This window comes from Pezoporus occidentalis, unplaced genomic scaffold, assembly GCF_034315485.1.
Source record: "Pezoporus occidentalis ecotype Australia unplaced genomic scaffold, CSIRO_AGI_Poc_V1 ctg164, whole genome shotgun sequence".
Taxonomy (NCBI): Eukaryota; Metazoa; Chordata; class Aves; order Psittaciformes; family Psittacidae; genus Pezoporus; species Pezoporus occidentalis.
This window is the reverse complement of record NW_026913466.1, coordinates 3,818,488-3,841,304: the sequence shown is the minus strand read 5'-3', so window position 1 is coordinate 3,841,304 and position 22,817 is coordinate 3,818,488. Positions and strand designations below refer to the sequence as shown.

At 42.4% G+C, this 22,817-nt stretch overlaps 2 protein-coding genes across 6 annotated transcripts in view; one reads left to right on the top strand and one right to left on the bottom strand.

The window, feature by feature from the left end:
- The first annotated feature begins 166 nt into the window (after positions 1–166).
- LOC134160844 (transcription cofactor HES-6-like) lies at positions 167–2,649 on the top strand. Of its 2 annotated transcripts, XM_062613241.1 has the most exons (4): positions 167–302; positions 386–472; positions 551–632; positions 720–2,649. In XM_062613241.1, the coding sequence occupies exons 1-4, from the start codon at positions 243–245 to the stop codon at positions 1,130–1,132; spliced, it is 642 nt and encodes a 213-aa protein (XP_062469225.1). In that variant the 5' UTR covers positions 167–242; the 3' UTR covers positions 1,133–2,649. The 2 variants fall into 2 exon arrangements, with proteins under 2 accessions (XP_062469225.1, XP_062469224.1); XM_062613240.1 differs by having other exon boundaries at positions 551–2,649.
- A 9,930-nt stretch (positions 2,650–12,579) lies between these two features.
- Positions 12,580–22,817, bottom strand: part of PER2 (period circadian regulator 2) — a 51,039-nt gene continuing 40,801 nt past the window's right edge. For 3 of the 4 annotated variants that reach the window (XM_062613242.1, XM_062613243.1, XM_062613244.1), the window contains 5 exons: positions 21,410–22,257; positions 18,971–19,157; positions 17,931–18,123; positions 16,168–16,318; positions 12,580–15,085 (listed from right to left, as the gene is read on the bottom strand). In XM_062613242.1, coding sequence (XP_062469226.1) covers positions 14,936–15,085; positions 16,168–16,318; positions 17,931–18,123; positions 18,971–19,157; positions 21,410–22,257 — 1,529 coding nt within the window. In that variant the 3' untranslated portion in view covers positions 12,580–14,935. Of the gene's footprint in view, positions 15,086–16,167; positions 16,319–17,930; positions 18,124–18,970; positions 19,158–20,014; positions 20,111–21,409; positions 22,258–22,817 lie in introns of those variants that run through there. The other variant, XM_062613245.1, reaches the window with a different exon arrangement.

Genomic DNA, 22,817 nt, shown 5'->3' with positions numbered 1-22,817 from the left:
AGCGCAGCCGGGCCCGACCCCATAGCTCCGGCGGGGCCCGGCGGGTAGCGCACACGTCCCCCCCACCCCGGAGCAGACAAAGCGGCCGCCTGCCATTGGCCCGTTCAGCCCACGCTGCGGCAGCGGTAGCGCGGAGCGGCCAATGGGCGCGCCGAGCAGCGGCGCGCAGGGTATAAGTAGGGCGGCGCGGTGGGGCGGGGAGCGCAGCGGGGCAGAGCATCTCGGGTCCGCCGGGCCGCGCCATGGCGCCCTCGTTCCGGCCCGGCAAGGGCCGCCCGCCTCAGGACGGGGCCGATAGGAAGGTGAGCGGCAGCGCCGGGCGGGCGGTGGGGGCTGTAGGGAGGGAGGGCGGGCGGGCGGGCTGACGGCGCTGTCGTCCCCGCAGACAAGGAAGCCGCTGGTGGAGAAGAAGCGCCGGGCGCGGATCAACGAGAGCCTGCAGGAGCTGCGGTCGCTGCTGGCCGACAGCGAGGTGAGGAGGGGCGGCGGGGCGGGTCGGGCTCGTGCGGGGCGGCGGGGCCGTGCTGACGGCCGCGGCGTCCCATCGCAGTTTCAGACGAAGCTGGAGAACGCGGAGGTGCTGGAGCTGACGGTGCGGCGGGTGCAGGCCGTGCTGGAGCGCCGCTCGCTCGGTGAGTGCCGGCGGGGCGGCGGAGGGGCCCGGCGGGGCCCGGCCCCGATCTCATGCTGCTCCCTTCTCTGTCTCCCGCGGCGCGCAGAGGGCGGGCGGCTGCACCGTGAGGCCAGCGAGCGGTTCGCTGCCGGGTACATCCAGTGTATGCATGAGGTGCACACCTTCGTGTCCAGCTGCCCCGGCATCGACGCCACCACGGCTGCCGAGCTGCTGAACCACCTGCTGGAGTCCATGCCCCTCAGCGACGGCGGCTGCCCGGACTCGGTCACGGACCCTGGGGCAGATCCCACCGCGCTCAGCCTCTCGCTCGGCAGCGAGGCGCTGGCCCCGGCCCTCCCTGCCTTGGCACCCTCGCCCTCTCCCAGCGAAGAGACCTGCTCCGACTCGGACGAGGCGGAAGCCGAGCCGGGCCAGACCTCTACTGATGGACTGGATGCTTCCCAGACGCATGGCCTACCTTCGCCTTGCTTACCCAAATCCATGTGGAGACCGTGGTAAGGGAAGGGTACGCAGGAATCGGCGCAGATCTGCCTAGCGGGGAGAGCAGCCGGGCACCGTGCTGCCCTATGGCACTCTGAGCAGCGCGAGGGACTGCCGGCCGGCATCGCTGCACTTCGGGACTGCATCAGCGGCACTCTTAACGCTGCTGTCAGGCCCTGACAGGCTAATAGCTAAACGTGTTAACATTTCATCCGTGTGCGTGTGTGGCGTTTTGTAACTTTAGGGGGTGTTTTTATGAGGTTGGGGGAGGGGCGGGGTAAGGGAGTTGGTCTTTAGTAGCAAAGCTCTTTGGTGGATACACAGCAGTTATTTTATAACCCTGTTTCTTGGCCCTTATAAGTGGCCCTGAAATCACTGCCCTTTTCTTAAGAAAAAGCCCTTGTGCATCTTAAATCATGATGGTTAACTCCATGAGAAGCTTGGGTCTGCATGCACAGTTTTAAGTGTTTTAGTGATAGCAAAGACCCCTGAAAGGGGTTGGTGTGGTTAGCATCTGTCCTTGGTAGCCTAGAGTCCCACCTTCAGTGGAGGAAAAGCTTAGAGACCTGGTGGAATTAGGCAAACATAAAAGATACCGGTGGCAGGGTGCTTTTTAGAGATGAGTGTCTTTATGCACATTTTGCTTTTAGCACAGTTGAGTTTATTGTGACTTTTTGTATATTAGGGTGTCAAATGTTTTTTATTTTTAATCTTTAATAAAAAATACTGAATTCACAACTGATGCCAGGTGTTCTGCGGTCTGATATACTTCTAACTGGCTTAAAAGTACAGTTTCCTATCGCCTACTAATAAATGTGTGTATTATGGAAACAATGCTGGCAATTAAGCACTTAATTCCTGTACTAAGCATTGTTAGCTCAACTGTTTGAATTCAAATGTTGCTTTTGTTTAATCCTCGAAGACACTTAAATTACTGCAATGAACAAGGTCACACTGACAGAAGGTGGATTTAAGGCCATGGGTTTTTCTGGGCTAGCGTATCTGGATGTCAGTCTCAAACCTACTGTACTTGATCTTCCTTCTGAAGGTGTTGCTCATGCACCTACACAGCCCCTAACTTAAGAAGTGCTAGGCACATCCTGCCCTGGGGCATGGCTTCACAGAGGTTGGGGAGTTATTTTGGTTGTTAGGAGTTTGGTTGGGTATTTCTGGTTGGTTTTGTTTTGTCTGTTGAATACAAAGTGAAATAGAGTGCAGTGGATTTGTGAAGTGTTGAAAGCCATGTTTCTTGGGGGGTAGGTGGGGGACCCTCAACATTTTTGTATGTGGAGTTTGACGTTTCCCCAGTTCCTGCTTTTTGGGGGGTGCCAGCTTATTTGTGCTGTGATAATACCTTGCAGAGAGCTGACATTGTAAAGAAAAAAAGGATTGTAGAGTTGCTTAATACATGGAAGTTCCCAAACACAGGACAAGCAAGAAAAGGAAGCAACCCAACTACCAAGGGACTAGACCTGTAACTCTGTTTTGTTAACAACCCTCTGGAACAACAAAAATGGAAACGAAGATATTGTTAAGACCTCTCCTTTGTAATTTTCTTTAAAGTGTTCTTATTCAGACATGGCCATCAGATATGTTGATTCTTCTCATCCCCTTTTCTGCTAAATTCCCTTTGAACTGGGGAAAGAACAGCAAAACCCAGTTGAGCAGGGGGAGGCCAGAGCTGTTGTAATGACCTTTCTGGTTTAGGGAGGGAGGTTAGCAGGTTGAAGTGTAAATGAAGGAGGAGCCTGGGACACTTGCACTAAAAGTAACACCCTACACACAAGATGACCTCTTCTTGGACCTCTCTAGCCCCAGTAGAAGGCCAGGTTTCTGTTTTTAAAGTTACTCGCCCTGTGTACCACATATTGCTTGATACCTTCCTCTCCACAATTAGCCCAGATAGCAATACCTCACTGTAATCACCAAGGGGATCACACGTTCCTGTGTGTCACACTGCTACACTAACGGAGTCCTTTGCTTTTTCGCAGCTAGAAAATGCCCCCTTGCATAAGGTGCTCTCAAGAGGAAGGTAAAGCCAGATACTGTTTCCTTAACACAACAGCAGCATCCACAGCCTTGCCTGTGGCTCACAACTGCACTCATGCACAGCAGCATTGGGGTACACATAGTTGTCTGAGTTGGCTGGCTTTGGGTGTGATGTGCAGGGTTGATCCTGCCCTGGTGCAGCCACTCCAGCCCTTCTGCTCCTGCAGGAACACTAGAGGCAGCTTAGCTTAATTTCCATGAGATGAAAGACCCCAGGGTTAGGGCTCTTCTGTGGCACTCCAGTGGAAGCAAGTGCAAATCCTGACACTTTAGTGACAGAAACACAGCCGAGAGTCAACATAAGACATGCCAGCTTTGGTTCAGCAGTGAATGTGGGGTGGGCTGGCAACAAAGCCACCTCTGCTAAGCACTATTGCTTAATTTCTGTATCTGCCCTGGAGAACCAGCACTGAAGTTTGCCTTCCCCCTTTCCCATTCCTGTGTGTATTGCTGATGGTGCTGTTCTTATCACACCTGGGATAACCCTCACAGCTGCAGAAAGAAGTGGGCAGAGGGGCTATGAACATGTGTGGCCATGGCTACCTGTGTCCTCCCAGAGCCTGGTACGTTAGGAAAAGCAACAGCAGAGGGATAACAGGCCTTTCCCCTGAGCACCTGTCAGTCCTGTATTAACTAAAATGAAACAGCCAGGTCAAAGCTGAAATAGGAAGAGTTTTTTTTTAAAGTGTCAAAGCATTTTAGAAATGTGTTAGCAATATGGCTGCTTGGTTTTGGGGGGGTTTAATCCACAAATTAGGTTCACAGAAAGTTTGCATCCCCTGATGAGGTGTTGCTGGATTTCTCCATTTGCATTTCTGTACCTTACTGCAAAGGTGTCAAATCTGACACCTCCCTGACAAAGGCAGGAAGAGGTGAGCATTCTGGAGGCAGGACTGGGGAAGGGGCAATGGGGAGAAAAAGGAAGATTTCCAGCAGCTCTGACGAAAAAGCAGAGAAGCCTTTTCAAGTCCTCCTTTATAGAAACTGCCTTTATTCTTTTCCATTCCAAAGTAATACAAACAGACTATCTGATCTGACAGTGCACCACCTTGCAAAAGAGGAGAGGAACAGCACGCTAACAGGAGGACTCATTTGATATGCAGCAGCAGAATAATAGAAAGAAGGGCTCGCTTTCCCCTCTCTGTGCATGTCACTCACCCACCTGTTGCAGGAGAAAACTGCTCCTTGTTATACCAGGTCACCTGGTAGTATTTATGGTCCAAACCTTCTCCTGACCTCTTGCCAACACATACCAGGTCTTTTGTTGGAGCGCTCGGGCCGGGAGGCAAGAATCAAGCTTTCAGACTGTCCAAATCAGTTTATGTCTTCATCTCCCACTAGCAAGTATCATGTACTCTACATCTACTCTACTCAAGTATCATCTACTCTATTCAAGTATCATGCTCTCTACAGAGCTTTCCTCTCCAAATAAATACACTTTTCAGTCTCTATTCAAATGAAACAAATAGAATAATAAAAAACCAAATCAGGCCATCCCTCAAGCAGCAGGGTTAGGGGATGCATGAGGGAAATTTCTGCTACAGAAAGTATGGATAGGACCCGGGAGAACATAATCTTGCTCCGCAGATGGGCGCAATGGTTTGAACAAGCACATGCAAAACTCAAGGATCCAAACCACCTACTAATCCACGTGTCTTAACCAGAAGCCTATCCTCCTTCTGCTTCCTGAGAAGACAGGTTTTCATTTTCTGGCATGAGATGCCTGGTTCCAAGTTGCATTTATACTTTTTGTTACAGAGACTTCCTGACTCCACGGTTATCTGAATGGATAGGGTCACTAAACTGTGCTCCTTAAGCCTCTCAGGCTTCTAAATGAACTAAGCTAAAGAAGAGCGGAAAAAACAATCTCCCTCCTTGCATGGGATTTTTAGCTTCCTATACAACATTAGCATTTCATTGCACTGCATTTTAAGAAGGTTAAGAAAAATTACAAACCCAAAGCTAGTGCAGAAAGCATGCAAACGTGAAAATACACTTTGCAGCAACATACTTGTAGCTTAATTTAGTTGAACAAGATGATGAGTGAGGGTGATTTGATTCCTTATAGTGCATCTGTTGTATTATACATATGTTATATTGCTCACTTACCAGCTGAGGAAGTCATGGGTTCAAAAAGTCTTTAATCCCATAAAACAGAGCCTTAAATGCCAAGAGCTATGTAGCAGGTCCAAGCTGTTTGAAATGAGAAGGAAAAAGATGGAAATTAGATACTGGAAGAAGCCATGAATTTCCTTTCTCTTAATGTCACCAGGTCAAGAAACACAGTGCAAATACAAGTTGCTTTGGCTACAAAAAAGCCCCACTTAGTAAAACAACAACATACAAGCAATTATATCAGCTGATCGCTTTTGGCCTTCAAAGATTGTAAAATTGTAAAATTACCTCAATTTGGGTTTTTCTTTTTTTAGCTTTTACACTGATCTCAGGCTAAAATATAAGTTGGAAGCAAGGTGAGTTGTTTTCTTTGCATCCGAGACCTAGGGCATCTGGAAACAGATAGCTTCAGGAATTGCCCAGGTTCATTCACTCTCAGCTGAACTCTGTAAAGCTCCAAGCCTATTTAAGCACAAAGTAAAGCAGCCTAACCTAAAATCACCATCAAAGAGGCATACTTTCAAGGATCCTTAGAATGATGTGCCCATTGAGAGGAAAGGGAAATTACTGGGCAACACCCAGAGCCAGCATATCCACTCAGATGTGTTTTTCCAAATGGGATTCAGCTTCTAGTGGCTGACTGGGGAAGTCCTGCTGCATTTTGAGGTTTGGACTGTCCATGGCAGAGACACACACTAGTAAAACTGTAGAATTTCATTCTCCTTAACCTAAACTGAGTTCACCAGAACCAACCTGTGCTAAGCAAAGTCACTATAGAACCCCTTCCATTATCACCATGTAACGGCCTTTGCAATCTGTGTTCCACAGACGGAGAAGGGGAGGGAAAAAAAGCCTAGAAGAGACATCAACTGCATTATCAGCCCCATCAAACTTTTCCAATCATATACTTCACCGAGGCCCGAATCACCCAAGTTTCTAGTGAATTTGCCTCCTTTGGGCATGCAAATGCTACTTGGTGCTTACGACCAGGCCTTCATAAAACAAGGATGCCTTCATTACTCACAGCAGACCCCCAAACATGGCTGGTACCTACCCACATATTGCTCCTTTCCATAAAACAACATGCACAGACTCCTTTCCTGCTCAACAGACTCCCAGCAGACACCTGCAGAGCACCAGGAGTCCAAGACCGTATTAGACACATATGGGTCTGTTCCAGGTTCTATCCATCCTTCACAGCAGCAGATGAACTGGTCAGAGAACAAATGTAAATGAATGCCCTCATCCAAAAGCAGCGCACAGCTTCTTACCCAATCCAGGATTCTGGAGCAAGTCTCTGCTGAGTAGCTGCTACTCTCAAGCCTCCCACTCACTGACCCCTCCACTGAACAGGCAGTTTCTTCATAAGCCAACACCGATTCTCTGTGAAGTCTGTGAAAGCAACCTACAAGTAAGAATGATCTGCTTCTCAGGAGCTCTGGGATGCCTGTGCAGAGTGCCCAGAATGGCCCCTAGCTCATGGAAAGCTTTATCTGAAGTGACACATAATTTGTAAAGGTCCTCAATGTGCTTGGTCTCAAAAAGAGGGTTAAGACTCAGACAGCACAACTATTCCCACATCATACCTTATGTGCTCCATGCACAGTACAGAATCACAGAATGGTTTGTGTTGGAAGGGACCTTAAAGCTCATTCAGTTCCAATCCCCTGCCACAGACAGGGACACCTTCCACTAGACCAGGTTGCTCCAAGCCCCTGTGTCCAACCTGGCCTTGAACACTGCCAGGGATGGGGCAGCCACAGCTTCTCTGGGTACCCTGTGCCACTGCCTCAGCATTCTCACAGGGAAGAATTTCTTCCCAATGTCTAATCTAAATCTCTCTCTCATCATCTTAAACAGGGGCAGATCCAGGTGCAGGACCTTGCACTTGGCATTGCTGAACTTGACGAGGTTCACACAGTTCACCTCTCCAGCCTGTCCAGGCCCCTCTGTATTCCATCCCTTCCCTCCAGTGTGCTGACCAAACCACACAGCCTGGTGTTGTTGGCAAATTGCTGCGGGTGCACTGATCCCACTGTCCCACTGACAATACACAGGAGCAGCTGCCCAGAGCACCATTGTCATGCAGACAACAGGGACAACCAACAACTCTTTGCACCTGCTTTTCTGCTACGGTGTGTTACCAGCAGCACTGAGCTGCCCAGCGGTGCCCATGCTGGCTGCCATGGAGTAGAGCCAGTCAGGGTGACTCAGTTAACAGCAGGGCAGACTGCACTTTCAACTGCTGCAGGAAGCAGGAACAATGATTCACATCCTTTCAGCATCGCTTCAAGGCTACAAAACTCCAGTGACAAAAAGGGAGTCTTCAAAATACAATGCAAAAACCCAAGATCCTGATGCTCTGTGCTTACTGAAGAGTCTGTTCCCACCCTGTTCCATTCCAGAAGCAGTACTCCTCTATTTGCAAAATCATCATCTACTCCTTGAGCCCCTTTTAAAAACAGAAAACTAACAACAATAAAGACAACCCCAAACCACACCAACCAGATTCTTACCTCTCTGCTTTTTTGCATTTCCAGGGAGGACCAAGTAGTAATATCTGCCTATCTGCCACCTTAACACCTTGGGAATGATTTTATTTATTGAAGTTTAAAAGATGCAATAAAACCAATATTATACCGACTCAAGGTAGAGATTTCATTGCCTAATGGCCAACCCCCCCCCCCCCCCCCCCCCCCGCCATCTGCTTAAAAATTATGTTCTGAAATCTATGACTAAAACATTATGAGACTCAGGTACTGGGTGAAACACTAAGGTTTTACATAAATTGCAAGTGTTGATGTATCTAGGGCAAATGCCAGATACATGCGCTCTATCTTCTTGCTCTTATTTGGTCACCCAAATGGGTTTTTATAAGTCCCATCTGACCCTGAACACTTCAGAGATGAGTCCTCCTTGGCCAGTCTAGCATGGCCACACATGCATATAAAGGTAACATGTGGACGACCTAGGCCAGATGGCAAATGAAATATGCAAACAAACAAACAGTGTCATGTAAAAGTAGCAGATCAGGAAAGAAAAAAAATGCATTCAAGCATGGTTTGGTTTGGTTTAGTTGTGGGCTTCTTGTTCTTCCCCTTTTCCTCCCACCTAGCATGGTTCCGTGCTGCCTGCTTTGAGGTAACAGAGCACCACAGTGCTGGCAACACCAAGTGAATTCTGAAGTTCTACCTCCCTCCTTGTATACCACAGATGCTGCGCCCATTACTTTTACATCTTGTACACTTTAGACTCTTTAGTTTGGCAAGCCTTCTGTTAGTTGTTTTTACAATACAGTATACACAGGCAGTCACTAAGTAAGTCATTCAACACATTGGATCTCCTGTAACAAGCAGGTCCTTGCAACAAGAAAAACAGCGATGGTTGCCCAAGCAAGAAGTAAGGGATTGAACTGTGGATCCCAGTTCATTTTGCCACTTCTGGGAAAACCTATCAGTTGGTGGGGAATTCTCCAGCTATCTGTGTGGCATTCATCTTTCCTCCGTTTCTTGCTGATGAGGAACCAAAACAAAAACTTGTTGCTTACCATACATTCCTCCCCTAGAAATGCAGCAGAACCCTACAATGTAATTGAAAGGATTCATCTCTCTGGCCCAAATTAGAAGATTTTGACATTTTCAATTGCTGAAACACATCAGTGTGTTCAGCTTCACTCCATTTCCTGTTAGATTCCCACTAATGGGCAGAAAATCAGGACTGCTGGGAAGTAGCAAGGGAGCCTACCTGCTACCACTGGTTTGTTTGCTGTAGCGCTTGTAACCATGGCATCTGAGCAGTGAGAAATACAAACCACGCACCTTCAGAAGCGGAAAGGCTTTCACTTCCCCTGTCCTTCCCCTGAAACAAGAGAGTATCATATTTTACACGCCTTGTTCTTACTGAGCTTGTTTTTAGAGCACACTGAACATTAAGAAACTCTTAGACAAAGTTATTTCATACTTAGCTTTCAATAAAGCCATAAACAGATGCAAGTGGCCCAGTTACTACTTTGGGGTTTGCTTTTCAAAAGACACCAAAATCTGGTGCCTGGACACATCATTTTGGTTTGAGTCAGTTTCTAAACATTACTTCTAGAGTCCAGAGACATACAGAGACTGTGTCAATTCAGGAACATAGCTTAGCAGAGAACCTGGGGAAACAAAGCCCCCATGGGATTGGGCTCTGCAAACAAAAGCTCCAAGCATCACTTTTTCCTCTGTCCTCCTATATTTTTTCCTCTTTGTTCTTTTTCTCTAGATTTAGGGCAATTCCAACCTTTCCTGTTTTGACAACTTTCTCATCTGTTATGGCCACAGCTCAGAGAGGCAGATTTAACCCTGTGCCTTCCTTTAGTGTCTGTATTCTAACAAGTCCCCATCTCCATTCAACTAAACTGTTCCTAAAGGTCCAAATATTCACATGACTCAATACTCATTTTCATCTCTTTCTCAAGTTCTCCCTCTGACGAGGAACTGCTACAGCTCACCGAAAGAGAAAACACTGTTTTGCTGTTGATAGAGCTATTTTTAAGACACAGTGGTAAGCAATTTCAAAGAGGCAGTGCCCTTTGGAATTCTGTTGGTACCCTCTTCCTCCAATTCTTTCAGGAAAGTCACAAACTAGAGTACAACAACCCAAATGTTTCCAGAGCAGCAAACTCTCACCTGCTATATATAGCCCAGGTATCTCAGCTCAGCCCCAGTCTTATCTAACAGGCTTAGAGGTATGGCAACACACGATTCTTGGAAGGCTGTGGATACCTTTCATTACAGCAATTCATTCTCAATAAGGTTTGGCAACCAGCTTCTAGTCATTACTATAAAGTCTGCAAGGCTTGGAGAAGGCTGTTAGCATCCATACTCCTGGGAACAGCCCTGCAGAACAAATAATACAGATTTTTCTCTCACCCCCAATCAAAACCTCCCCAAATTTTATATCTTAGAGTTTTAAAAGTCCTCTTTGGAAATGCTTGAATGAGCAAGTCAGACTGTATAAACCAGCTAGGTGATAAATACTACCTCCATTTACAGACCCTTAAAACATATTAGAGGCAGTTCTGGACTTCCTGACCTAATTTACTGCAGGCTCATTCCGACTCATAAAGGATTTACATTACAGCGGCCAAGGTATCTTGACCCTCCTCTGCATTACTTCAATTTGTCCCCTCAGAAGACCCTTTGGGCCAGCACTACTCTTCAACAGCTTCCTGAGCATTTGAGCCCTTTGACCCTGTCAAATACATTCAAAAAGACTCTACCTGTGAAGCTGCTGTTGTTAGCCTAATGAGCAAAAGTTAACACCATAAACTTCACAGGCCTATGAACGCTAAACTAGGTGACAAAGGCAGTCACTTCATCAAACTAATTCTGTCCCTAAGTGCAATCTGCAAAGCCATTTACAGTATGCAGTCCAGTTCCATTTGTACCATTCTGCTGTGAAATCGATTCAAGACTATAAAGGGTTCAATCACATTAGGATACAGACACCTCTATTTTGCTAATCTGTTAGCTAATAGAGTATCAAACTTCTTTAAAAAAAAAAAAACAAACAGATTTTCCTTAAAAATCCAAACCAGAAATCCCAGAAATTTACATTCTTTTAAGACTTAAGCATCACTCATAATGGCAGAGTACATACAGGGAAGGAATTTTAGGTGGACTGATAGGACTGACAAAACAACCTTCTTTCCAAGTGCTTTCATAATCAGGCCTTTATAGTTGATCTCATTTAAATTCACTGCTCATGCAATGCAAAGTAATTATGAAAAGAATATTAAATTCCCTGCCTGACTACATCCAAAGCTTTAGAAGCCTTCAAAGAAGTTTGGTAACTATCTTTTTATATGCACACAACTAAAGACACTGGCAGAGCTTCCTGGTTCTTTACATGACATGGGAATCCTTCGTTGTTGCCACGTGATTTCAGCAGTTGAAAATTTCAGGTGTTAAATGGACTAAAAGCTGATGCTTTTCAGCAATCCATTTCCCTTTTCCAAGCAGAAAGTTTACATTTGCATTCCCTGTCATCGGGCCAACGGCTCTTCATTACAAATGTTATCATCCTTATTTGAAATTCAAGCCACGGTTCCTTACATCAAGCAGCATCATAGCAAACTCAACAGCCTCAAAATACAGGCAGCTGAATAGAGGGAAAAAAGAGGTGACAAAACTGGCAAATATGACTGCAGGACATCAGTGACACCTAGGGGCTATGAGGTGGGAGAAACTCGGTGACAAAGCCTGTTCCCAACAGTCCTGCAGTGTACAGTAAGCCAGCCATTATACCGAGGTGCTGACAGAAGGCATGTCACACCAAGAAGGAGCACATGAATACCTGAAGCCACATTTAACTCTTGGTCTTATTTACATTTACAATTGCAAAAATAACCGGAACTGTAAAACATTACCCAGTAATTTATTGTGGCAGCAGCACTTCAGTTCTCCCAGTATTATAGATCCATTGTCAAAACTTGCATCCAAATGGTAGCCCAATGCCCTCTCTGAGCTGCAGACACCTTGTGTATGTGCACAGCACTGAGGTGTAGTTCTGTAAACTGCTTCATCAATACACCTCTCCTCTGCATGTTTAGCTAAGCAAGGAACAAAGGTGCTATTAAGACACAAGTGTTTTCAGGCTTCACACACACAAAACCGCTCATGTATTTAGGGTCAATCAGAAGACTTCAAAGGGACCTGAATGATGTGTTGAACCAGCATGCTTTAAGATTGCATGTCTCAGCAACAGAGTATGCAAAACTACAATTCTATCCTTGGCATGAAGGTAATTCACCTGTGTGGTTAACTGCTTTGTGGTCCAGAAAGGTCTTCATTTTGCTGCTCACAGAAACATCTGGGTTCTTCATGGACAAACTAGGGTTTGCATTACTTGTTCTGGTTTACAAAACCAGAAACCACTCATGGCACAGAGAAAAATACCTAATGAGAGTCTCAACCTCAGTACCTCCTAAACTGGAGGGGTGCTCCAACACAGCATCACTGCTAAAACGACATTACTACTCAAGTGACAAAACAGAAACCTTCAAGCCACTCACCTTCTTCACTCTTCAAAGTAGCAAACTTGCACGTTTTCAAAACAACTAGTCAATTTAAAGATTCAGTCTCCCACTTGACCACTGAACTTACAGGTCAGACAAGCTGGCAACAATTTTACTTCAGGACAATGCATCACAACTAACTCAGCAGCTTGCAAGTTCCTCAGCCTGAACAGTTCACATACTACCAGTCATGTATATATTTTTGCTTCTTTCATGGAGTAGAGGCCTCAAGAAACAAAAAGGCAACTAAAAATATATCTGTTTTATTTACCAGTTTTCTAAAAAGCAAAGTCATAAAAATTAGTCACAAGTGGCAAAACCAAAATATATTGCACGGTGTACAGAAAAACATTGTTGACATGTTGACAAAGTGTCATCACAAATAAATCGTCTTACAACAGTTTGGAAAAATTACAGCTTCAGAATCTTATCTATAAATGGAGGCATGTAGATTTAAAGTTACAGGAAAATATTTTAATACCACCCTGTAAATGCAAACACTTTAAGGATGCAAGATTAAGTCCTTAAGTAAGCACATCCACAAAATGTTCTAAATATACTTTTCTCTTCCTTCCACTAAGTTATGGTTACAAGATGGTCACCGAGAAACAAAAAAACAAAACAACCAAAAAAACTCGATAAAAAGGAAAAAAGAGAAATGAGAACAAATTGAAAGCAACCAAAACAAAGCCAGAAAAAAAGCATGCTAAAGCAAACAGGTTTGAAGTGGTTGAGAAGTCCCTGAAAGTAAGTGGTGTAATTATGATGCGCTTCTTATATAAAGCTTTCATTTTTCCCAAACCCTGGTCCAATTAAAACTATTTGTGTTTACATGTAAAAATGGAATATGGTTACTATGTTCGTATAGCTGCACTGTTCCATTTAAGATTAAAACATTTAATACATCAGACTTGAACACCAACATTTCAAACTTTCTCATTCAGTTTGTATTTACAGATATTTAAATTTGACCTTGCTAAGCTATTAAAGATGGGAATCAGATCTTGCTGGGTAGTGTTTCACAGTACATTTGAGATACTTACATTTTCAGCTGTAATTCTACTTGTTTCATCACAAGCTCACACTCAGCTATCTGCAGAACCCGATCCCAATGCAAATTTCCTCATGACACTGTCCAATTAATAACTAATCACTTTGCACAAATTATGTCTCCCTCTAAGCAAATACCAGTCACTTCTGCATGGTTTGGTGGTTTAAGATCTATCACCACATCCTTTTTGTATGTGAAGAGAAATATTCTTATACAAAGAAAATAACCTCAAATTTCAGCAAACAGAAATGTTATCTGAATAAAAAAGGAAACGCTTTCCATGAAAAATATTTTAAGACAAACATATCAAAGTTAAATAAATTTCTCCATGTTGTTCCTTCCCAGGCCTAGAGCTGATATTTAGCAGTAATGCAACTCAACGTCCACCAACCAATACATAGCTGTTCTTCTGTGTTCTCTTCCCACATCCAACATGTACAAACAGCACAAGAACATAAAGTACATATATTCAAGTCAATACAATCTCAGAGGCATTGAAATTAAATCCTTGACAGCAAAGGATTCCAGCCACACTAAGTTTCAGATTATGTAATTCAAATATTGTGAAGGTCAACGCTATTCTTGAAATCACTTTTTATAAGAACTATCTCCAAATGGCAAGAAACGTCTAATCCTCTCTTGCCACGTACAAGTTTGATGTTTGTTTAGCCACACACGGAAAACTGATGGCCAACCTCCTGACACAACAAATCAGAAATACAGGTTAAAGTCATACCAAGCTTTGTCTACCAGTCACTGGAGCATACACGCTCATCCTCTGTGGTCTTAGTTATTAAAATCTTTAAGCATAAAGATGTCTTGTGTCTTGAATTCTCAAAATTCTCAAAATGATGCTTCAAGATAATAAACAGTTCATAGTATTGCAGCGTCCATTTACATAAAAGGCTACAAAGTTGTCAGCACTCATCTGTACTTACACATTCACGTGAATATTTTAACCCAAGACCATCTTACAAATTTAGTTCAACATTTCTGAGACAGAAAAAGTTTCTACATTCAAAACTATAGGAAACAGAGGATGGAATCAACTGGTATGAGAAGGGCAAGTATGAATTAATTTGCTTGAATGTTATTTCTTCTATGATGCTGGACCACTTCAAGTATTAAGAACAATGCTAAAGAGCCACTAAGCAAAATTTCTAGAACAACTTTTAGCGCTGAATCATTACCAAAAAGAGATTTGAAGACCTGTATATATGTAAGGGGATTTTCATTACTCATTAACCCACTCTACAAAAAACAGTAGGCATCAATGAAGGTTTCTATAGTTTGTAAAGAAATACTTGAGGCATGTAAGTGCAAAATACCAGTCTGTCTTTTTTAAAGAAAAGCTATACCATCTTCAACGATGTCCTTACTGGGAAGAGATTGCCACCATTTAAAAAGAGATTCGTTCACAAATGACTCTTCTAGAGCATGAAAAACACATTTGTTTTTATGAACTGGATTCATCTTGCTGGGTACAAGATTAAAACCACTATGGATCATCACTGTAGTTTTGAAGCAGCTTTGAAAACAACAGGCTCAAAGGCTATGTTTGTTCTTCACTGACTTGACTCAGGGAAACCAAGTTGTTTTCCCCACTGTCTTCAATCATTTCATTGAGGTCCATTTCATGGATTTCTTCATCATACGATGTATAAAAACTGCTCTGTATATTGTCCTCGCAAAAAATACATTCCTATAAAAGTTATAGAAACATCCATGAATCACAAAGAAAAAAAAACCCAAAACTCTTCCAAACAACTGTTCATTTACATTTTATCCCTGATTCCAAGGGAACATTTACATCCATGCTACAACTATCAGATATATTCCTCCCTCCAGCTTTCCCCCCCACAGTCATTTTATAACATATAACAATCAATACAACTTGAGAACTCTACTGGAAGCAGTTATATCATACATCACTTACAATGCTGACATTTTCCATGCATTTCCAGTCACCTTTTCCACCAATTGCTTAACTTTGCAGTAATATGTTCATGTCAGTTGCAGTGCGTAAGACACTGAAGAAACTGTATGCTTACACAAGTTGCATCCTTAAGTATTAATGTTGCAGTAACATTAACATCAGGATTAGGATTCCTGCAGTGTAACTGCAACCGTTACACTGACTTTTGAAACAGTCATGGGCAAAGAGAGCCTCTGCATTTGATAATGTATGTCCAAAAAAAGCTAAAAGTCATGGAAAGCTTAGGGAGAGGAGAATGCAACCAGGTATCGGTGTGTGACTAAGTAAAATACACAGACAACAAATAAAATTGCAAAGACGCTTTGGGTTTTTGTTTTGTTGGGGCTTTTTCCTTCATTGCTTTTCAAGCCATTAATCCACTTAGACAATCAAGGCAAGAGATGATCCTGTGTGAGAGAAAAGCCTGATGGAAAAAAGGAACAGTGTACTCCCATTAATTTTGGGCTTTCTAGAAAGTAGTGGGCATCAATTTCTCCACACAAAACAAGAGATTTTTATGTAGTGAAGTTTCTGGCTGGGTTGGTAAAGGATTTCAAATTGAGACAAAGAAATTGAGAAATAGGACATAATTTTCTTATACTCTATTCATCTCTGCTTGTAATTTCCCATTGGAAAGATGTCTTAGGTAAACTGAATCAAGACAGAAATCACTGCACGGAAGTCTGGATGAATTTTTTAATCTAATTGACCAAGCTTTCATAGCAACAGGAATGGAAAAGCCTGACACAGGCAGTTGACAATTTAAGCACTACTGTACATGTGAAAGTAACTAACTCATTTAAACTTACGGAATTAGTAACAGTTTTTGGCAGTCCACCTTGCTGAATCCATGGATGAACTTCAATCAGCTCTCTTTTTTGTTCTTCTGTAAACTTTGGCTGTAGTTTCTGCATTTGCTTTAATTTCTGCTTATCTTCTTTTAAAACTGTTTCCAAATCTCTAAAATAAAATGTATTTAGAAATTGAGCTTCAGTTTCTGGGGTTTATGTCTATATAAGGCTACATAGTCAAACACTAACATTTTTAAGACTATTTTTGTTCTGGATTGTTAAGGTTACAAATCTTATAAAGGAAGAAAAATAAGCATGGTTATTTTTGCAGCTTCCTCCATTTGCAGACATCTTAATGCATTTCTGCTGGCTCATTGTCTTTTCAAATCCCATTAGGAAAATCAGTTTCCTTATAGCTATTCAGGGAGTATCACTGGTAAAACCACCAAGAACTCCAGTTTCCCTCTGCTGTACTAAGTTCCCAGTTCCTCTTCAATGGGCAGAGAACCCAAAACAGACCATAGATGCATATACAAGATAGTTAAGCAGAAGTAATAAGTTATGATTAAGAAGGCTACAAAGAATGGATTAAACTTCAGGACTGAGAGGAAAAGGCTTAGAAAAATAGTGTTCTATTTCAGCAGCCCAAGTTCTCTCTTCCCCTGGTGCCCTCCTTGATTCAGAAACATAGAAGCCCACACCACTCCAAACACTTACCGGCTGTACATCTCTACAAAAGATGACAACAGAAAGATAACAACTTCTAAGAAAACCAGTAGTATTTCTGTTCCTTATAGCATCCCTCAGAACAGCTGGCTTTACACATGGACATTACCCTCTGACAGTAAGCTTAATTCTTCTTATCACAATATCCTGGTTTATATCATGTTCTCTTCGGCAGGCTTTGCTACTCTTACAGCCTGATGTAATTCCCATCTATAGCTGCCAACCCTTAAAGCTACAAAAACTAGAAAACACTAAGGTATTTTTAAAAATCTAAGGAAAAATTCTAAAGTTCCATGTTCTCTTATATTTTTCCCCCATCACCCCCCTGCTTCTGTATTTTCAGAGCTTGTTTTCCTCCCCTTTCAAAGGGCCTGTCTTTACTTCCTATTGTTTTCAAAATACCACCCACTGCTCCCAAAAAATGCAATCAAGATGTAAAAACATCTGCAGACTTGTCACCCTCCCTCTTTCCCTGTATCTGCTCATACCTACTGAAGCAGGGAATATTTTTCAATAAACATTTTCAATTAGAAACCTTATGATTTACACCTTCTACTTCCTTCTCCCATTAGAATGGGAATTTACGGAAAAGAAAGAACATATGGAAATTAGCAACCTGGAAACGTAAGGTAGAGAAAGCAGCATGCCACTGAACATGGCATCACAGGGACAAGGATTACAGAGTTTCCATGCTACAGACCATCATCAGACCTAAGCACCCTTGCAAGGATCTAATGACTACAAGAATTTATAGGCAAGTAGTTACAAAACACTAACACAGAACAGCTTCAAAACATACACACAGTTAACTTCAACTGAACTGACTGATCTAAAAATAGAGGTAAGCCCAAGCAAATAATTTTTACTTTTTGAGAACTTCTTTGTATAGTATAAAAAAGGATTAAAAGGAAGAAAGAATTCTTCATGACACTCATCTAAACATAAAAACTTATTTACTTCTACTGAAACACAGATTCATATATATCTTGCCTTCTGAACACCCTGCTCCCCCCAACACATATACAGTTCATGAAGGACTACAACCCTGGAATTACCGTGAAGGTATCTGGTAAGTCATCATAACAGTGTCATCCGTGTTTGCCATCAAAAGCCATATAGGATCCTGAAGAACATACTTAATGAAGTGCTCACTTTCGTCTATCTCTGCCTTCATCTTGGTTTTATGATGGTTTTCTGAGGAATCAATGCTCCCAAAGTATTTGCTGGTATGACTAGTTTCACTACTACCTTTAAAAAGAAATTTAAGTTTACATTATAAATTGTCAAGTACATAGATCATTTGAATGCTTTTCGGAACAGAAAAGATTAAAAAAGAACCGAAAGTGTAAGTACAACCACTACTTTATCTCATTTATTTTTTAACAGAAGGAACTTCCACGCCTAGGTAACTGCATCAATATTTTTAAAATTCAAATTCTCAAGTTAGTCTCCATTAAATTTCAGCAGAATAACTGACTTACATTAAAAACCTGAAATCAAATATGGAATCAAACAGTATTTTCATTTTTCTGTCAACCTACAGATCATCTTAATTTCTATTTTACACAAAATTTAAAAGGATTCTATACTGTAAAGCAAATATAAAAGAAAAACTTCCATATTATGTAATAAAAAAAAAGAAATCAAGAATAAAATATGCAATGAAGATTAAAGACAATACAGATTTTTACATAAAGCACTTCATGTTCTAGTGGTGCCTGCAACATTCAAAGTCCCCCCAGAATCACACAATCATAGAATCCTAGACTGGTTTGGGCTGGAAGGGACCTTAAAGCTCATTCAGTTCCATCCGCTGCTGCCATGGACAGGGACACCTTCCACTAGACAGAGCTGCTCCAAGCCCTCATCCAAGACTAGCCCTCTCAGTCTGTCTCCATACCAAAAATGCTCCAGCCCACAGAGCATCTCCGTAGCCTCCTCTTTGCTCCAACAGCTCCACATCCCTCTTCTGTTGTTGCTCCCAGAGCTGGGAGCAGGACTGCAGGGGGTGCCTCACCAGAGCAGGGTAGAGGGGCATAATCCCTATCCTCAACCTGCTGGCCAAAATGCTGAGAGTATTCACTGTCAGTGTTACCTGTTCTGCTCCCTGACATGCCACAGCCATTGGATCCAGACCCCAGAGACTCAGCAGCTGCAGATACAGCACTCCCTGAAGAAGCTGAACCAGTGCCTGAACATGCATCTTCTTGAAGTAAAATGTCAAGCAGGACACTAGACATGGAGAGTTCATCACTATTTTGAGCATCCATTGGAGACTCAGCCTAAGGATAAGAAGGAGAGGGAAGAAAAAAGTTAAAAAACAAACAAACAAAGAAAACCCCCACCCCCAAAAAAATCCCCCAAAATGAAACCCAAACCACAAGGCTAATTCATTACTAGTCATTTACATTTAGTATTAATTCATTTCACTTTATATTCTACCATGTTTATGCAGTTACTCAAAGAAAGGCAAACAACACCAACAACATATGCCAAGACCAACTAGGAGTAATGAAGTAAACTGATAGGTAGACAGTGGTTGTTTCGTTAGACTGAGATTTTAAGTCAATTGCCCTTACAAATAATACATATACATATATATACATTCGATATATATATATAGTTTAGTGAGGAAGCAAGGAAGGTATTTGTTATTCACTTTTTACAGCCCCTTCTGTTCCAGACATCTCAGATTTTACCTGAGCCATCTAAGATATACTACCAGTTGCTCCTATTATAATCTACCTCAAGAAGATCTGGATCAACAGCCCATTACTGTTTCTCCTCTTAATGCAGGATGAAAAAGAAGGTATTCCCAGACACAAGCTTGCTTGGCAAGATTATTTATTTGTATGTTTTTAAGGGAAAGAGCATTAACTACACTGATTTCTAACATAAGTAAGCAAAACATCACTGCAATTCAGTTTGAAGTATTAGAAACGAAGGTTGGCAGAACTTAACAAAGCACATGGAAAGAACTAACTTTAACCTTAACACAGTCCTAAAAATATGCCCATTGTCCAGTAAGTGATAAGGAAGATACAGGAAGTCACATTTTGCAGACTTTTAAATAGGAACTAACAGTTGAGGAAATTCAGAAGAATTCGCCAGCAAAATTGTTACTATTAAGTTTTGTTACCGAGCTTCTTTTAATCCAGCAGAGGCATCTCAGAGCATGCTGCAAGTTACAGACTGTCACAGATGCACTGTTATACCACAGCACAAGTCAGAAGTCCTTTTAGAGATAAGATTTCAGAGATGTTATGTTGCATGCAGAATACATCAGTCCAAACATGGCACTGCATGCATATATCCCTCAAAATTTCTCCTAAGTGGCATCACGTAATACCAGAGTGTGACAAGCTTTTGCACTGCGTCAAGTTTGGAAGCTTCTTTAGACAGATACAACAGCATCAGTTTTTTCTCTATTCTCCCTTCATTTGTCCCTCTTAGGAGTCAATATTAATAATATTGATTAAATAAATAATCTGGAAACTAACCAGGGAGAAAAGTTTAACAATGCATTTTACCAATTACTTACACTAGGACTCAGACATGTCTAAATTATAAGCCACCCCTTCCAGTGCCTGTTTTCCTTTTATCAGCAGCTAACCCAACTTCTGCTTTGTAACTGCACCATTAGATGCAGAGACCAGTTAGAAACCACAGCACAAGCAAAGCAGGAGGAAGGAGCCAGTCTAAGAGGTTAACGTTGCAACTCCATCCCTTCAAGTGACTTTAATGGTTACAAAGAAAGCATCTTTAGAAAACACTAGTATTAGCCTATATATTTCTGTCATAGAAACCGTTATGTACATATTACTCCATCGGAAGTTTTGAAAGTTTATTTGTTAAACTGATACACCAAAAATTTGAATGAGACAGGAAATAAGAATTAAAAAAATAAAAACCTGAAGTCACCAAATAGCTTTGCATCGTTCCAGTGCACCAAATAAAAAAAAGCAAGTAATGGTTAATTCCACCTTTACTTTGGTTGCTTGTTTGTAAGCAAAGATGCAATGTTATTTTAAATAATACCAGCTTCTTTCAGACCACTTAGAGACCGTTTGCTACCTCCAGACAAATTCACTAGCACAAAACTTTTTGCTAAAAACAATGTGATCATGTTACTTCAAATCTATTTCAGTACTTTCCAATGCGTTACTACATATTCATAATTGATAAAAGAGAGGAATAAAACTGTTTCAGGATGTATTTTGAGGCTTTGTAGTGTAACTTTAGAACAACAATAACACAGTGTTTTTATGACTATTTCAATGATTGGATTTCATGTTTTATTCAGTCTGCTTAAGTTTGAAATTACTAACTATAACTGCGAGTCCATCTCCTGGAATTATATCGACTGATTACTCCCTTATCATTACAAAATAGGTCCCACAAGTGAAAGGATTGAAACTAATGGAAAAATGTGGGAGGGTACCCATTTTAGGCATCTGCACATGTTAACAATTTTGGATACATACAAGAATATGAAGACTTTAAAAAATAACCCACAACCCATCAGCGCACTTACTGGCAAGGATCCCTTTCCACTACAGTTATTGGTTGTCATGATTTTGCCTCTGGCTCCTTCCTCATTTAAAGCTCCATGTAAACCTGCAGGAGCTCCACTTTCAGCAGTTTTTGTGGTTTCTTCTAACTGTAGAAGATTCAGAGGAGAACTGCACCTTGACTGGAACAGAGGTGGTGAAGCCTGGTCTTGGGGACCCACAGACTGTGGAGTGCAGGAACGGGATGGCTCATTTCGTGGCTCAGTAACAGGAGCCTTTTCACCCTCTGCAGGCGGATTATAATGGAATGGCTGTGTTGGGAAAAAAGCCTGTTGTGGGAAAGGGCTGGGTGTAGCAAATGGTGGCTGTGTTGGAAATACCGTCTGTGAAGAGAAGGTGGAATGGGCAGGGAAGTTGGGTTGGCTGTGGTAAAGTGTTTGAGGTAAGTTACTGTTCATCTCTGGGTAGACATAGTTGGGGAGCACAAGAGCTACAACAGGCGTCATGAGGGGTGCAGAGAACTGGGATGGTTGCGTAGGGCAAGTATTTCCAGAGTCTGGCAACTGATTAAGACCAGAGAGTGAAGTCTCAGGAGCTGGTGGCACAGTCCCTGCTGCTGGAAAAACAGGAAGTGGATATGCAGGCATAACAGTGGGAAAAGACATTGCTGAATAGCTTGCTTGTGAAGTGTCTGATGGTGACCAAGCAGTAGTATTTAAACCTTGAAGAGGGAACCGATGGGGAAATTTAGTTCCAGAGGTTGTACTGTCAGAAGACTCCTGTGGTTTAATGCGCTTTGATTTCCTGTTCTTTCCACTTTTCTTCCAAGTCTGATCAATTCCAGAAGTGGCACTTCTTTGTCCACGGCCACCTGCAAAAAAACGCCCAAAAGTCAGGAAGAACCCTATTTGGAATCTGATGGATTCCCTTCAGATTTGTTACCCCTAGTAGTTGCGCAAAACTGCAGTTCTGGACTTAGCCTACCCAAATGGAAGCATTTGTGAAGGGGTCAGGTTCACTTTTAACCTCTAGCACATGAGCCAAGCTAACTGGGCAGTGAAAACCATGCTGACACACCATGGAAGAAGAAAGCAGCAGTGGATCAATTCAGGCTCAAATGTGTGTCACCCAAACACCACAAAGCTGCAAAACAGCAGCTCCCAAAGAGGCAAACTTCTAATTAGTCCAGCAATTACAATGAAAGCAATATGGGACTCCACTGTAAGCACTTTTAGAGACTTAGGGTCATGCAGGTCTGTAATTGAAGAGGTGAGGGGGAAATAAGGCAGAAGGAGAGAAAGTACACAAAGTAATTGCCTGAGGGGAAAGAAAAGCATGCCATTTTTATAACCTTATTTTAGGAGAAGTCTGCACCAACCAACTCTTCCCTAGGTGAAGGCTGTCAGATCATCTGATTACAGACATGAGGAA

Coding starts and splice junctions, on each gene's coding strand:
- LOC134160844 (XM_062613240.1), top strand. CDS start 243: ATGGCGCCCTCGTTCCGGCCCGGCAAGGGCCGCCCGCCTCAGGACGGG. Junction 303..385: donor AGGACGGGGCCGATAGGAAG/GTGAGCGGCAGC, acceptor TCGTCCCCGCAG/ACAAGGAAGCCGCTGGTGGA. Junction 473..550: donor CGCTGCTGGCCGACAGCGAG/GTGAGGAGGGGC, acceptor GTCCCATCGCAG/TTTCAGACGAAGCTGGAGAA.